This window comes from Pogoniulus pusillus, chromosome 2, assembly GCF_015220805.1.
Source record: "Pogoniulus pusillus isolate bPogPus1 chromosome 2, bPogPus1.pri, whole genome shotgun sequence".
NCBI lineage: Eukaryota > Metazoa > Chordata > Aves > Piciformes > Lybiidae > Pogoniulus > Pogoniulus pusillus.
In genome coordinates, this window is record NC_087265.1 from 46,792,443 (window position 1) to 46,809,438 (window position 16,996).

A 16,996-nucleotide genomic window follows, 5' to 3' on the forward strand; every position below is an offset into this window, starting at 1 on the left:
GAACATGAGCCAGCAGTGTGCCCAGGTGGGCAGCAGAGCCAATGGCATCCTGGCCTGGATCAGGAACAGTGTGGCCACTAGGACAAGGGAGGTTATTCTGCCCCTGTACTCAGCACTGCTCAGGCCACACCTTGAGTACTGTGTCCAGTTCTGGGCTCCTCAATTCAAGAGAGATGTTGAGGTGCTGGAATGTGTCCAGAGAAGGGCAACAAAGCTGGTGAGGGGCCTGGAGCACAGCACTGTGATGAGAGGCTGAGGGAGCTGGGGGTGTGCAGCCTGCAGAAGAGGAGGCTCAGGGTAGACCTCATTGCTGTCTACAACTACCTGAACGGAGGCTGTAGCCAGGTGGGGTTGGTCTCTTCTGCCAGGCAAGCAGCAACAGAACAAGGAGACACAGTTTCAAGCTGTGCCAGGGGAGATCTAGGCTGGATGTTAGAAGGAAGTTGTTGGCAGAGAGAGTGATTGGCATTGGAATGGGCTGCCCAGGGAGGTGGTGGAGTCACCATCTCTGGAGTTGTTCAAACAAAGCCTGGCTGGGGCACTTAGTGCCATGTTCTGGTTGATTGGCCAGGGCTGGGTGCTAGGTTGGACTGGCTGATCTTGGAGGTCTCTTCCAACCTGGTAGATTTTATGATTCTATTTTATGATTCTATGAATAGGAACAAAAACATCATTCACATTCTTATCCTTAGAAGTTTCATTGCTTCATGTCAGCGTTCGCTCAGACTAGAGAAGCAACCAAAGGAAATTGAGCAGGTGCCCACACGGTGCTTGCTCTTTGCTACAAAGCAAACATTTCTGCTTCAATAGCCAGCAAATCAAGCACTGCTTACAAATTTAATCCCTTCCAAATAAAATTGAAATCCAATTTAGATAACACCCACAGATAACAAATCCGTACTTTAAAGGGAATGACAACAAGTTTTAGGCATTGAGAAAAGCAGAAGTGTGAGTGCTGTGTCCAAGTTGTGCCAGGGGAGGTCTAGGCTGGATGTTAGGAGGAAGTTGTTGGCAGAGAGAGTGATTGGCATTGGAATGGGCTGCCCAGGGAGGTGGTGGAGTCACTGTCCCTGGAGGTGTTCAAGAAAAGACTGGGTGAGGCACTTAGTGCCATGGTCTGGTTGATTGGCTAGGGCTGGGTGCTAGGTTGAACTGAATGATCTTGGAGGTCTCTTCCAACCTGGTTGATTATATGATCCTACAAAAAGGCAATACTTCTGTGGTACTCTTCTTTGTCACACCTTTAGCTGCTCTTAAACCATAGAAATCCTTGCAATGAATTCAAGCCAGAGGTGAGAGATTTGCTCACTGTGGATGTGATGTGTTTTCTGTTTCAGGTTCTGTCCTTAGGGGCTGATGTTCTACCCGAATACAAACTCCAGACACCTCGCATCAACAAGTTTACTATCTTGCACTATAGTCCTTTCAAAGCTGTCTGGGACTGGCTCATTTTGTTGCTGGTAATATACACGGCCATATTCACCCCTTACTCTGCTGCCTTCCTTCTAAACGACAGTGAGGAACGGAAGAGGAGAGAATGTGGATATTCTTGCAGCCCACTGAATGTTGTGGACTTAATTGTGGATATTATGTTTATCATTGACATTCTCATAAACTTCAGAACAACCTATGTAAACCAGAATGAAGAAGTGGTAAGTGACCCAGCAAAAATAGCAATTCACTACTTCAAAGGCTGGTTCCTAATTGACATGGTTGCTGCAATACCTTTTGACCTGCTGATTTTTGGCTCTGGCTCTGAAGAGGTAAGCTTAAATATATAAGAATTCTTGCATCTTAAGTTTTGACTTTACTACAATAATCCATAGATCCTATTTTTTTAATGGTGGGGTTTATTTTGGAGGGGGGATTCTAAGTTAAGAGGCTGTTTAGTAGTTCTGCCCAATCTTGAAAATTCAATTCTGAATAATAATAATAATAATAATAATAATAATGAAATTAACATTTCCTTAGTGGAATAGTGAAGAATTCATTGACAAAGAAAATATTGCATGACTCAGCTAGCATTTTTCAGTTACACCACATTTCACACAGGCTCTACAAGTAGTGAAATAAAGATATAGATATAGATATAGATGTAGATATATATCATGTATAATATATTTGTTCAAAGGCTTTTACTTAAAACCTGCTCCACTGATTTGAAGCTTGCTTTGTAAATACTACTGGTAATGCATATGAGTATTATTTTGGAATTAGAGCATTAAAATTAATTTTCTCTGTTCAAGATCTTTAAATCAAACATTTCCTCACTACAGAACAGTATTATTTTGGAATTAGAGCCTTAAAATGATTTTTCCCTGTTCAAGATCTTTAAATCAAACATTTCCTCACTACAAAACAGTATTATTTTGGAATTAGAGCCTTAAAATGATTTTTCCCTGTTCAAGATCTTTAAATCAAACATTTCCTCACTACAAAACAGTATTATTTTGGAATTAGAGCCTTAAAATGATTTTTCCCTGTTCAAGATCTTTAAATCAAACATTTCCTCACTACAAAACAGTATTATTTTGGAATTAGAGCCTTAAAATGATTTTTCTCTGTCCAAGATCTTTAAATCAAACATTTCCTCACTACAAAACAGTATTATTTTGGAATTAGAGCATTAAAATTAATTTTCTCTATTCAAGATCTTTAGAGCAAGTGTTTCCTCACTACAAAACAGTATTGTTTTGGAACTAGAGCATTAAAATTAATTTTCTCTGTCCAAGATCTTTAAAACAAATATTTCCTCACCACAAAACAGTATTATTTTTGAATTAGAGCACTAAAATTACTTTTCCCTGTTCAAAATCATTAAATCAAATATTTCCTCACTACAAAACAGTATTATTTTGGAATTAGAGCACTAAAATTACTTTTCCCTTTTCAAGATCATTAAATCAAATATTTCCTCACTACAAAACAGTATTATTTTGGAAATAGAGCCTTAAAATGAATTTTCTCTGTTCAATATCTTTAGGTCAGACATTTACTCACTACAAAACAGTATTATTTTGGAATTAGAGCATTAAAATTACTCTTCCCTGTTCAAGTTCTTTAAATCAAATATTTACTCACTACAAAACAGTATTATTTTGGAATTAGAGCATTAAAATGAATTTTCTCTGTTCAAGATCTTTAAATCAGGTATTTCCTCACTACAAAGCAGAGTATTATTTTGGAATTAGAACATTAAAATTACTTTTCCCTGTTCAAGATCTTTAAATCAAACATTCCCTCACTACAAAACAGTATTATTTTGGAATTAGAGCCTTAAAATGATTTTTCTCTGTCCAAGATCTTTAAATCAAACATTTCCTCACTACAAAACAGTATTATTTTGGAATTAGAGCCTTAAAATGATTTTTCTCTGTCCAAGATCTTTAAATCAAACATTTCCTCACTACAAAACAGTATTATTTTGGAATTAGAGCCTTAAAATGATTTTTCTCTGTCCAAGATCTTTAAATCAAACATTTCCTCACTACAAACCAGTATTATTTTGGAATTAGAGCATGAAAATGACTTTTCCCTGTTCAAAATCTTTAAATCAGATCTTTACTCACTACAAAACAGAGTAGCTGCACTGTGAACTCTATCAGTTAACAAAAAGATTTAGTTGTTTTCTATTTTATGAAGAATATGGACTACTACTACTCTATTCTGTAAATAATATCAACTATGGAAAGTAAAAAAGATTATAGGGGGTTAACCTTTCCAGACATGACTAAAATCAGCCAATCTGTACAATAGGTTAAAAAAAGGTTCAATAGATACATCTGGAAATTGCCTATAGGTGTATAAAACATAACACAATGTTCTCGGTGCCTGCCCCAGTTCTGTCTCCTTCCAACTGGTTTTGTTTAGGATGAGCTAAATTGATAAGGTGGTTTTGTTGGGAAGCAAACTGACAAGCAGAGAATTGGAGGGGTTTGTAGAACAAAACAGCAGTTTGGGGGGAAATAGTAACAAAAAAGCAGCAAAGAAAACAAAATAAAATACAAATCATAGAATGGCAAAATCAGTCAGGGTTGGAAGGGACCACAAGGATCATCCACTTTTTTTTTCAAAGGACACTAATCCATTTCTTTAGGACAGCTTTTTGGCCATATTGATAGAAGGGAAACAGAATGTTTTGTGGACTGTATGTTCTTGTGGCCATTTGAGCTGGATTTCTAGCTCAGGCATAAAAATACCTGGAACAGAGAAACTTAGAAGCTCAGAGTGGAGAGGTGAACATTGTAGGGATAGGCCATACGATGGCAACAATGGATAAGTCAATATCATTTCATTGGAGCATCAAGAGCTTTATGTCTGGAAGCACAGCTTGGACCTTCCCCTTGCTGCTTCTGCTGCGCCTGCTGCTGTCTGCCCCCACTGCTGTTTTGGCTGCTGCTGCTTTTGCTGCTTTGCCGCCGCTTGATCCCTTCCCCATCTTTATTAAGGTTATTATATTTCTGTAGTAGTTTTTTCTCCTTATCCTGTTATATTTAAGCTATAAGAAATGCAATTTCATCTTTCCCTGACTTTCAAAAAATCCCTATTGTAGTAAGTTTATTCCATGGGGAGAGGGATCCACCCTGACCTGGGAAAGTTCTCTTCTTATATATTGAGAAGAGAAAAGTGAAAAGTACAAAGTAATCAACAGCTTTTAGCATGAAAATGAGCTGACCTGACTGTATCTCTCTATGTCACAATAAGGAGAATGCCAAAATGTTTTTGTTTTCTAAATTATTTCCTTTTTTTTTTATTAAAGTCATTTACTGTGCCATCGAATATTTTATATCCAAAAGCTTGATCTGAATTCTGAGCATACTCTAGCTATCCTGACAAGTTACATATTAACTTAAGTATGGGTTAGCATAAAACAATCAGTGCATACTGTGATGGTTTAGGAGTTACCCACCCCTCCTCTCCCAACTTGTATGAAATCACCCAGACTAGACTCAGCCAGCTGGAGGTTAAGGGATGAAGCTTTATATTTACAGCTTAGCACAATATACAAGCAGATAGTTACAATATATACAGCTAGAGACAGAAATAGACAAGTTAAAAAGTAATACAGAAGCACAACAGCCCTCCCAGAAACCAGAGTGCCCAGGAGGGGCTCCCAAACACCCTTCCACCTTCTCCCCACCCCTTTACCTTTGCCTCATGTTCAAGGTGAGTTTGGAGGGTTGGACAGGGAGGTTAGAAAGCAGAATGATTAGTCACACAAACAACAGGTTAGAGAGAGAGAAAAGTGCAGCCCAAAAAGCCCAGAGAGAGACTCTGTTAGCTGTGTTTATGTTCTTGTTCTTTTCCATCTCAGCAAGCCTATGAATGCAGCAGACATCACCACTGTTTACTTTTCACAGCCTATCAGCTAATTTCTCTCACTAAAATATCCCAGCTAGACTCAAACTAGCACAAGGGAGACATATAGTTTCCTGTGCTCATTGTTAACTTGGAAAACCTCTTCCAATTCCCAGTCTTTTATACTGAAGACTGCATAGCTGCTTGCACAGGCAGTCTGCCTTTTCATTCTCACCTCTGTGGGCTGAGTACAGTCCAGGATGTTACTGCATTAGTGTTGAGACTCTGGATGTTATTTGTATGCCTGGTTAATATCAGAGAAGTAGTTTGTATCAGCTTTTTCATCCCTTGACTGTGTTCCAAGATAAAGAAAAGACAAATTCCAGCACTGTTTGAGCAGGCAGTTATTTAGAGACCATTTTGGCAGTACTCTATCAATGAATCACAGAATCTCTTAGATTGGAAAAGCCCTTCAAGCTCATCCAGTCCAATCATCAGTTTCACACTGACAAGTCCTTGACTAAACCAAATCACTCAGCACAACATCTCATCACTATGGTTGGAAAGGACCACCAGCATCATTCAGTGCAACCTTCATCCCAGCATCTTTAATCTCTGGACCATAGTGTTGTAGAGCAATGTTGAAGTACAACAAGAAGCTTTGGTTAGCTGAAATGCTTTGGTTTAATTGCTGTTTGTACTAACATTTTCAGTATCATGATGCATACAGCATAAAGATCTTCAACAATGACTCAGTGCTCAGAAGAAGCTATTAAGGTAATGGAGCATATAGAGAAAGGCCAAATTCTAGCACATATTAGAGATTTTTTTTTCTCTGAGAGACAAAACAATTACCTGTGCTTGGTGCTGGAGTACTCATATTTAATAGATTTATTTACAGGTCTTAATTGTCAGGTAGAAGGTTGATGATAGATTTAACAGAAATTGTAGGTTCCATGAAATTAAGTAACTGGTGACTTTGCAATGTCAGCAAACTGTAAAGGACTCAACCAAATGGAATATTGTGTGAGAAAGTGCACAGTAATGAACATTGGAAGACACTCTGAGCTACTTCAGTGAGTTATTTGGTTGGGAAAAAAAAGACAACTAGGAGAAGAAATCATCATTTTATGCAGTAATGATAATAGATGTCAGGAAAAAGAAAAATCTAGAAGAAATACAGGAGTTTCCCCATCAGTGAGAAAGTCATGAGTTGTAAGTGGCTTTTTGCACAGGCAAACAGCTTCCTCTTCCAGTCTGATACAGCAAGTTCTGAATTATAACTTTTTGCAGGAGGCTGTAGCCAGGTGGGGTTGGTCTCTTCTGCCAGGCAAGCAGCAACAGAACAAGGGGACACAGGCTCAAGTTGTGCTGGGGGAGGTCTAGGCTGGATGTTAGGAGGAAGTTGTTGGCAGAGAGAGTGATTGGCATTGGAATGGGCTGCTCAGGGAGGTGGGGGAGTCACCATCCCTGGAGGTGTTGAAGCAAAGCCTGGCTGAGGCACTTAGTGCCATGGTCTGGTTGATTGGCTAGGGCTGGGGGATAGGTTGAACTGAATGATCTTGGAGGCCTCTTCCAACCTGGTTGATTCTATGATTCTATGAACAACATACTGAGCTATCCACTGAGAAATGCAAGCAAAAAGCCCTTTTTTTCCCCCTGTTGTTCCAAGGTCTGGGTTTCAGTGGTTTTTTTCCCAAGGATTTTACTCAGAAGCCCTGATTTAATAAAACATGAAAACTAGTCTAGCATTTGTTATGCTTTAGTCTGACACTACTGCCAGAGTGGTTTGTAAGGCCTGGAAAATATCTTCAGTTAGATGTTATGTAATATATATATATATTTCTGTGTGATTTTTAAAAGGAAGAACATTTATATTAAAAATTTATTCAGGATTGGTGTTTATTGAATATTTTAGTATGTGTTCAGGCTTGGCAAAGGGCAAAATCATTGTTCAAACATCAAGAACAATATTCAGAAAGAGAATAGTCAGCAGATAATGACAACTTCAATATCTCTTAATTTACAATGTGTATTTCTTCTTGTTTTCTTCACCTTTTTTATGATCATAGAATCATAGATAGATTCATCCTGGTTGGAAAAGACCTTTAAGATCATCAAGTCCAACCACTAACCCAGGTCACCACTAAACCATGTCCCTCAGCACCGCATCTACAAACAGCTCTGCAAACCCTTTGGGGATGGAGACTCTTTCCAGGGCTTGACAGCCCTTTTGGGGATAAAAAATCCTTCCCTATCTCCAAGATAAACCTCTCCTGGCACAACTTAAGGCTGTTTCCTCTTGTCCTATTACTTCTCACCAATGCAGATTTTCAGGTTTGGATGAAACCAAACTTCAAACCTTCTGATGTTCTACATGGCCCAATGTCTTCTCATATTCTAAATGGAGTTTCCTCTTTTGTGTGTGATGTAAAGGCTTAACCACCATCTAAACCAATTCATTTACTGTAATTAGCAATGGTATACACAGACAGTAACAGAACAGCTGGAATATCTGAATGCTATAAGTGAACCTCAGCACTAACTAAGGATTAAATCAACCTCTCCTCCCACAGATATTTACCCCGGAACAAGTTTTTGAAGCCATGGAGGTAGTTTGGTTTCCCTCAGAGACATGCACAGCAGCCATCCAGATAGTTACTCAATACAAAGGAAGTGTAAGATTCACAATTCAAAAATCTCAAGTCTCTTGGAAATTTTTGAAGCACAAAGCCTTCCATGTACAACCTTAGAAGCCCTCCAGCCAAGCTCTAGGGCAATACAAAGGCTCATATCTTTCCAGTCAAAGAAACTTCCAGCAAAGAGATAGTTTCAAACCAATAAGGGTCTTTAATGGAAAGGTGCTACAGAACATGTTCACTTTGGTGATGATTTGGTTTTAGTCCAGACCACAACTGAACTTGGCTTGGTGCTCACAAATTCTCCAGCTCCTCCTGGCAGCTGACCTACAGTTCCTTTGATGCTGTTAAGGGATAAGAAGTATCTAACATCCAGGTCTAGGCTGGATGTTAGGAGGAAGTTGTTGGCAGAGAGAGTGATTGGCATTGGAATGGGCTGCCCAGGGAGGTGGTGGAGTCACCATCCCTAGAGGTGTTGAAGCAAAGCCTGGATGAGGCACTTAGTGCCATGGTCTGGTTGACTGGCTAGGGCTGGGTGCTAGGTTGGACTGGATGAGCTTGGAAGTCTCTTCCAACCTGATTGATTCTATGATTCTTTGATTCTAACTGGTTTTGCTGATTCCCTGAAATAATGGAATTTGTGCTGCTTTCTTCATGCTGGCTATTCCTGAGAGTGCATTTGCTAACAGAGAAAATCAATTCCTCTCTTGTTTTCCCAGACAACAACATTAATAGGTCTTCTGAAGACAGCAAGACTGCTGCGCTTGGTGAGAGTAGCACGGAAGTTGGACAGATATTCAGAGTATGGTGCTGCAGTTCTGATGCTCCTGATGTGTATCTTTGCACTAATTGCACACTGGCTTGCTTGCATTTGGTATGCCATTGGAAACGTAGAAAGACCTTACCTGGCTCACAAGATTGGCTGGTTGGATTCCTTAGGAGAGCAATTAGGAAAGCATTACAATAAGAGCGATGCAAGCTCTGGGCCATCCATCAAGGACAAATATGTTACAGCACTTTATTTTACCTTCAGCAGTCTGACAAGTGTAGGATTTGGAAATGTGTCTCCCAACACCAACTCAGAGAAAATCTTTTCCATCTGTGTCATGTTGATTGGCTGTAAGTAGTTTTATCTCATTAATGTGTTTACTTTTTCTCAGTGTTTGAGCAAATGATTTAACAGCCTATGCTAATAAGTTTATAAGGGTGCAGCAGGAAGGGCAAATTCCCAAGGAGAGCAATGCTATGTGCAAAAATATGTTGTGACTCATGCAGTGTCAGGAAGTAGTCAAGTTGCTTCACTACTCAAAATCTGTTACCCAAACTGGAGGAAGTTTTGTGTTGTACCAGTGTCTGTAAGCAAAACGTGTGTAGGTAGGAAGTTGAGCTTTGAGTGGATTTAGGAAACTGGAGTCTATCATTTTTGCATCATTAGATATGATTTGATGATTAAAACTCTGAACTGATAAATGTAAGCATACCTTCTTAACTCCACTCTTTGATCTTTACTTGTACCTCACCCTAGTGCCCAGTTCTTATTTCTACCACCTAAAATTAGATGAACCTAACTTGCTGTAGTGGAAATTAATAGCTGGCTGTGAATGATGAATATTCATTTATGCATTAATAGTAAATTTAAATTAACATTCAAAGATTTGAGGATATTCCCTGAGATGCTTTGGGGTCCACGGGATGTAGTTGCACCAAATTAAACAGTTTAAACAATCAGAACTTGGGAAATAGTAACATAAAACCAGGACAAATCCTAAGTCTGCTTGTGGAGTCTTGACATTCACTGCAGCAGATGTACTCACAACGCTTTTTGGTCCCTAAGTCTGCCACACCAAAGATGCTTTTGAACTCACAATAATGATTCCAGGGCAAAATACAAATTATTCCAGACAGGGGGAGAAGAACTGAGTTGCTGCTAAGCTGGCAGGCGTGAGCTGCATACATGTGGCCACCTTGATTCCCAGCTAACCAGCTGTGAATGGCAGAAAGGCTCAGTGTAGAAAGGCTGAATGCAGAAAGGTTGAATGCAGAAAAGCAGTTTCTAAACCACCCCCCTTTAAATACTTCATTTTGAAAATCAAACTGGCAATAGGCACTAGCACCATTGTTCTGACCAAGGACTTCAAAGCTTCATGCCACATAGACACGTTGAAGGGCAACACAAGACACCTGACACATGGTGCTAAGCCCCTAGTCCTCAAGGCTTTGCTAATCTGACTCAACTTCCCAGACCCACGACAGGAGGAGGAGAGCAAGGGCTAAACTGGCCTGGCAGGATTTCTGCCCTACCAGGACACTTGCACCATTAAATTCAAGACTACAGTTCTAAATCAATATTATCAACTTGGTAATGATTTAATATTTAAGCCCCATCTGCTAACTGAGCTCTGTTGATACAATCAAATCTATTAAAAGCTTCAGGGAGAATGAGCCAGCAGTGTGCCCAGGTGGCCAAGAGGGCCAATGGCATCCTGGCCTGTGTCAAGAATGCTGGGGCCAGCAGGAGCAGGGAGGTCACTCTGCCCCTGTACTCTGCACTGGTTAGACCACACCTTGAGTACTGTGTCCAGATCTGGGCTCCTCAATTTAAAAGGGACATTGAGATGCTTGAGCGTGTCCAGAGAAGGGCAACGAGGCTGGGAGAGGCCTTGAGCACAGCCCTACGAGGAGAGGCTGAGGGAGCTGGGATTGGTTAGCCTGGAGAAGAGGAGGCTCAGAGGAGACCTTGTTGCTGTCTACAAATAACTGAAGGGTGGTTGTAGCTAGGAGGAGGTTGCTCTCTTCTCTCAGGTGGCCAGCACCAGAACAAGAGGACACAGCCTCAAGCTACACCAGGGGAAATTTAGGCTGGAGGTGAGGAGAAAGTTCTTCCCTGAGAGAGTCATTGGACACTGGAATGGGCTGCCCGGGGAGGTGGTGGAGTCGCCGTCCCTGGAGCTGTTCAAGGCAGGATTGGACGCGGCACTTGGTGCCATGGTCTGGCCTTGAGCTCTGTGGTAAAGGGTTGGACTTGATGATCTGTGAGGTCTCTTCCAACCCTGATGATACTGTGATACTGTGATCTTTGAAAATGCCACTAGTCCCGTCTGACCTGACACAAAGTATATTTGCTTCTGTTTAATCCAGCATTAATGTATGCTAGCATTTTTGGAAACGTTTCTGCAATAATCCAGAGGCTCTACTCGGGAACTGCGAGGTACCACATGCAGATGCTGCGAGTCAAAGAGTTTATACGCTTCCATCAAATCCCCAACCCTCTGAGGCAGCGGCTTGAAGAGTACTTCCAGCATGCATGGACATACACCAATGGCATTGACATGAACATGGTATGTTGGTCTGGTTTTTTTTCAAGCATGGAATACTGAGGTGAATGCATAAGAGTTGAGGTAGAGGTTGTAAGTCATTACGATTTGTGAGCTGTTAAAGCACAGGCATAAGAAGGTGGGTATATAGCAATTGGTGAATGTCAAACCATTACAAGTTGGCATCTAAACATTTATCTGCTTAGATCATTAGAAGCTTGTGATGGTTTGGGTGTTACCTGCCCCCCCCTACACACTTAAGAAAATCACCCAGACTAGACTCAGCGGCTCTGGAAATGAATGAAGCTTTGTATGTACAGCTTAGCACAATATACAAGCAGATAGTTACAATCTATACAGAAATAGACAAGTTAAAAAAGTAATACAGAAGCACAGCAGCCCTCCCAGAAACCAGAGTACCCAGGAGGGGGTCCCAACCGCCCTTCCACCTTCCTCACACCCCTCTACCTTACCCAAGACTTTGCCTTATGCTCAAGGTAGTTTGGAGGGTCAGCCAGGGGTTTAGGAAGCTGATGGATTAGTCACACAGACAGCAGGTTAGGTTAGAGAGGTTCATGCAGCCCCAGACAGAGAGCAACTCTGTTAGCTGTGTTTATGTTCTTGTTCTTATCCATCTCAGCAAGCCGATGAGAGCAGTAGCCATTACCATTGTTTCCTTTTCACAGCCTGTCCTCTAATTCTTCTCACCAAAACATTCTAGCTAGCTTTAAACTAGCACAGGGCCATATCAGAATTCTGGAGTCTTACTGTGCCTAGGAAAGCCTGAGAACTGCAGTTGACTATTCTAAGCTTAAGACAAGAAGAAAAAAAGTCCTAAGTTTCTTATTTCAGACATAGCTGTTTCAGAACAAACTTTGTTCTTTGGCCTGATTTTCCACTTCCAATATCAAAGAGTACTTTTGTTGGTATCTACAGGTATTCTTCTATAAAACCTGTGGAGATCAATTCTTTTTCAAGATCCTGTTGTGTAATCTAGAATAGGTCTATTAGGGGAGAGTGAAAGAGAGGAGCAGAGAGGTGAAATATTCTGACTGTACAACAGTCTGATCAGTAGTTTGCTTGCATTCATAAGCATGTCATTCTGCCCTGAAAGTCAATACAGTACTATTAGCCACTTAGCCATCCATAGAATCTCATTTCTAGGAAGTAGCAAAATACAACACTCATGTATTCTGTTCTTGATGAAAAAAAAACCACCCTGTGAATGCTCTTTACATAAAAATATATTATAAGGCTACCTAAAAAGGAATAACAGTCTGCTAAGGAGCAAAAGTAAGCATCTATACTTGGGGCTTATTCTCTGGAGACAACAGCATCTTTTCTAGCACGGTTGAGATAAGCTGGGCACACTGAGAAGGCACTGAGAGCAGTGTGCATCTTAAGGATATGTGAATCTGAGTCTCCAGAGGAATGCTTTCCAGAGCCATAATGAGTCATAGAGATGAGACATAGAGAAGGCACTGAGAGCAGTGTGCATCTTAAGGATATGTGAATCTGAGTCTCTAGAGGAATGCTTTCCAGAGCCATAATGAGTCATAGAGATGAGACATAGAGAAGGCACTGAGAGCAGTGTGCATCTTAAGGATATGTGAATCTGAGTCTCTAGAGGAATGCTTTCCAGAGCCATAATGAGTCATAGAGATGAGACATAGAGAAGGCACTGAGAGCAGTGTGCATCCTAAGGATATGTGAATCTGAGTCTCCAGAGGAATGCTTTCCAGAGCCATAATGAGTCGTAGAGATGAGACATAGAGAAGGCACTGAGAGCAGTGTGCATCCTAAGGATATGTGAATCTGAGTCTCTAGAGGAATGCTTTCCAGAGCCATAATGAGTCATAGAGATGAGACATAGAGAAGGCACTGAGAGCAGTGTGCATCCTAAGGATATGTGAATCTGAGTCTCCAGAGGAATGCTTTCCAGAGCCATAATGAGTCATAGAGACAAGACTTTGGAGAGCTCTCCATAAATTTGGCAAGAACAAGAATATCTATACATTTTGGTAGCATTTTAACAAGAAATCAACCTCCAAAATTTTGATGTAAATTCAAACAGTGGTATTTAAACATACATTTGTGAATGACTGTCAGAGTGCTACACAGTAAGCAGAGATAATGGCGTTGATTAAAAGCTTTTATAAAGCTGAATCACTGGCAGCTTTGCTTTATGGTTACCATTAAGTAAAGCAGATTTTAAAAGTAAGATAACAAATCACATATATTGGGCTTCACCTCTCCCTTCCATGAGTGTCCTCTCCAGAAGGGTATTAATCACAGCGCAGGATAAGGCTACTTGCGTAAAGCTCTTCTGGGGATTACTCCAGTGCAAGGCAACCTCAGTAGCTTCATCATATGTGCCACTGAATGGCCCTAATTCCCTCTGATGGCAATGAGATTGTGAGGTTCTCTGCATTTTGCAGGATCAGCCCCTTAAGCTGCAGGTGGGCACAGCCTTAAGCCATTCATTGAATTATTTCTGAAGCTCATTGAGTTATTGCTGAAGATATTACTAAATCATGTATGCCTTAACTAATTCATTACCAGGAGTGGATGTACTAAGAACATCTGTTTCACTCGAAATAGCAGCTAAAACTGGATGTTGTCAGGTTTCACCTTGCATAATGCAGAAACTGGAATTAGTTTTGGATTGGTCACTACTGTGGAATATTAACTAAATGTCTTTTAAACAGAGCATATTCTGCAATGTGGTTGTGGGGCAGTGTGGAGTGTTTGGTTTAAATAAAATGTGGAACACCCCCCCCCCAAAAAAAAAAAATCAAGTTTAGTATCTTGTTTGATTATGTTTTGCTTCTTACTCTGTTCACAATTCTACCCCTGGAGTTTGATGGTAGGCACTTAATTGTTGAGTTTGAATCTGTTACACTTAGTGCGAGGATAATATAAAAACTGTCTGATTTACGTTGTACTTATGAAAGATTTATCTCTTTCCTGTCTGCTTCATACCTAAATACATGGAATAACACCACCCACTGGTAAGAGCAGGAGGTATTTATCTCAAATTTAATTGCAGTATAAAGTGTGGAGAATATCCATGTTATCTGTTGGGTTTAGAGCTTGTTCGATGCTTTCTAATTTTAAGAGTAACTTTTTGCATGACGAAAGGGGTAGGTAGCAAAAGGAAATGATCCAAACAGAATCAGATGTGGGGCAAAATGGTTACTAAAAATTAGCTGTTAAGAAATACTAATTGAATCACATTTATCAACTACTGTTTTACCCCACAACTTAAATCATGCATTTCTGAAAACACACCCCCCCCCCAAAAAAAAAGGTCATGTGTATATTGGTTTGCCCTAGATAGTTGCACTGTAGGAATGTTACTTCCAGTGTTGCCATGCTGATCATTCTGCATTTTCCTTTGCGTGAATGCTCTTAGTTCAAACCATATCTGCATGTTAGCACAAGCTCTGCTGGAGTTTTCTTGGCTCTAAGCCTTTTGCATTTGAGATGGACTTGCATGCGGTGTTAAGTTTGCATGAAACGTTTGCATTTGCACAGTAAACTCCTCTCTGTAGTTACTGGGAGTTCTTATCTGAAGGCAGAATTTGATCCAATGTGGTTTACTTTTTCATTCCATGACTGAAAACTGAATAAAACTCAAACCCTCAGTCCTCTTTCTCCTGTGAAATAGGAACTGCATAATGTACATCATCTATACATACATATATATGTACATTCAATGTATACACACACATATATATGGACCAATAATATTAGAGAGTATGTTCCAATGACTGCTTTTCATTGCAATCACTGGATAAAACACAAAATCTCAGTTCTCTTTCTCCTCCGAAATAGGAACTGCATAATATACATCATCTATACATACATCTATATGTACATTCAATGTATACACACATACATTTAGACAAATAATATTAGAGAGTATGTTCCAATGAATGCTTTGCATTATAATCACTGAATAAAACTCAAAATCTCAGTCCTCTTTCTCCTGTGAAACAGGAACTGCATAATATACATCATCTATACATACATATATGTACATTCAATGTATACACACATACATTTAGATAAATAATATTAGAGAGTATGTTTCAATGAATGCTTTGCATTATAATCACTGAATAAAACTCAAAATCCCAGTCTTCTTTCTCCTCTGAAATAGGAACTGCATAATATACATCATCCATACATACAGTTCAGGAGAGATGTTGAGGTGCTGGAATGTGTCCAGAGAAGGGCAACAAAGCTGGCGAAGGGCCTGGAATACAAACCCTATGAGGAGAGGCTGAGGGAGCTGGGGGTGTTCAGCCTGGAGAAGAGGAGGCTCAGGGCTGACCTCATTGCTGTCTACAACTACCTGAAGGGACATTGTAGCCAGGTGGGGGTTGTTCTCTTCTCCCAGGCAACCACCAACAGAACAAGGGGACAGAGTCTCAAGTTGTGCCAGGGGAAGTATAGGCTGGATGTTAGGAGGAAGTTCTTTACAGAGAGAGTGATTTGCCATTGGAATGGGCTGCCCTGAGAGGTGGTGGAGTCACCGTCCCTGAAGGTCTTCAAGAGAAGCCTGGATGAGTCACTTAGTGCCATAGTCTAGTTGACTGGATAGGGCTGGGGGATAGGTTGGACTGGATGATCTTGGAGGTCTCTTCCAACCTGGTTGATTCTATGATTCTATGATTCTATGATATGTACATTCAATGTATACACACATACATATAGATATATATAGATAAGTAATATCAGAGAGTATGTTCCAAGGAATGTTTTTCATTATAATCACTGGATAAAACTCAAAACCTCAGTCCTCTTCCTCCTCTGAAATAGGAACTGCATAATGTACATCATATGTACATACATCTATATGTACATTCAATGTGTACACACATACATCTAGATAAATAATATTAGAGAGTATGTTTCAATGAATGCTTTGCATTATAATCACTCAATGAAACTCAAAATCTCAGTCCTCTTTCTCCTCTGAAATAGGAACTGCATAATATACATCATCTATACATACATATATGTACATTCAATGTGTACACACATACATATAGATAAATAATATTAGAGAGTATGTTCCAAGGAATGCTTTTCATTATAATCACTGGATAAAACTCAAAGCTTCAGTCCTTTTTCTCCTGTGCAATAGGAACTGCATGAATAATGTACATCATATATACATATATATATGTGTGTACATTCAATGTATACATACTTATGTATATAGTTAATATTAGAGTGTATGTTTCAATAATGCTTTTCATTATAATCAATAATACACCTCAGAAGTCAGGAAAAATAAAAGCCATCAACTTTAACCTCAGGAATAACCATGATTTCCTAAAGAAAATCCTACACTTTGTACTGAAAACCAGAGGATAATATTTGATGCTCATTTGTGATAGCTGAATTTAAGATCAGCTTTAAAGCTCAACAGACGAAATATGCTGAGAACATTGTGTATTTGTTTCTCTGTTCCTCATTCCTGCCTTTTCCACATCTCTTTGATTATCTTTCATTGCATAATGTATTTTGATAAAAGAAACAGTTGCACATAATTATGCATGGACTGGATAAACAGGATTTGGGATTTGTTTTAATCTGGATAAAAATCTTGAGTCTACAGATTTTGGTATGCAGTGATAGAGTTAAATTCACACACACACTCCTCCCCCCCCAAAAAAAAATGTTTACAGTGTATATTGTTTCATGAAAGATGTCAATGGTCCCAAAGATTCA

At 39.8% G+C, this 16,996-nt stretch overlaps 1 protein-coding gene across 3 annotated transcripts in view; it reads left to right on the forward strand.

Moving 5' to 3' along the window:
- Nucleotides 1-16,996, forward strand: part of KCNH7 (potassium voltage-gated channel subfamily H member 7) — a 212,292-nt gene that overhangs the window by 146,253 nt on the left and 49,043 nt on the right. For all 3 annotated transcript variants that reach the window (XM_064164067.1, XM_064164073.1, XM_064164079.1), the window contains 3 exons: nucleotides 1,338-1,763; nucleotides 8,657-9,056; nucleotides 11,076-11,275. In XM_064164067.1, the coding sequence (XP_064020137.1) occupies nucleotides 1,338-1,763; nucleotides 8,657-9,056; nucleotides 11,076-11,275 (1,026 nt within the window). The remainder of the gene's footprint in view (nucleotides 1-1,337; nucleotides 1,764-8,656; nucleotides 9,057-11,075; nucleotides 11,276-16,996) is intronic.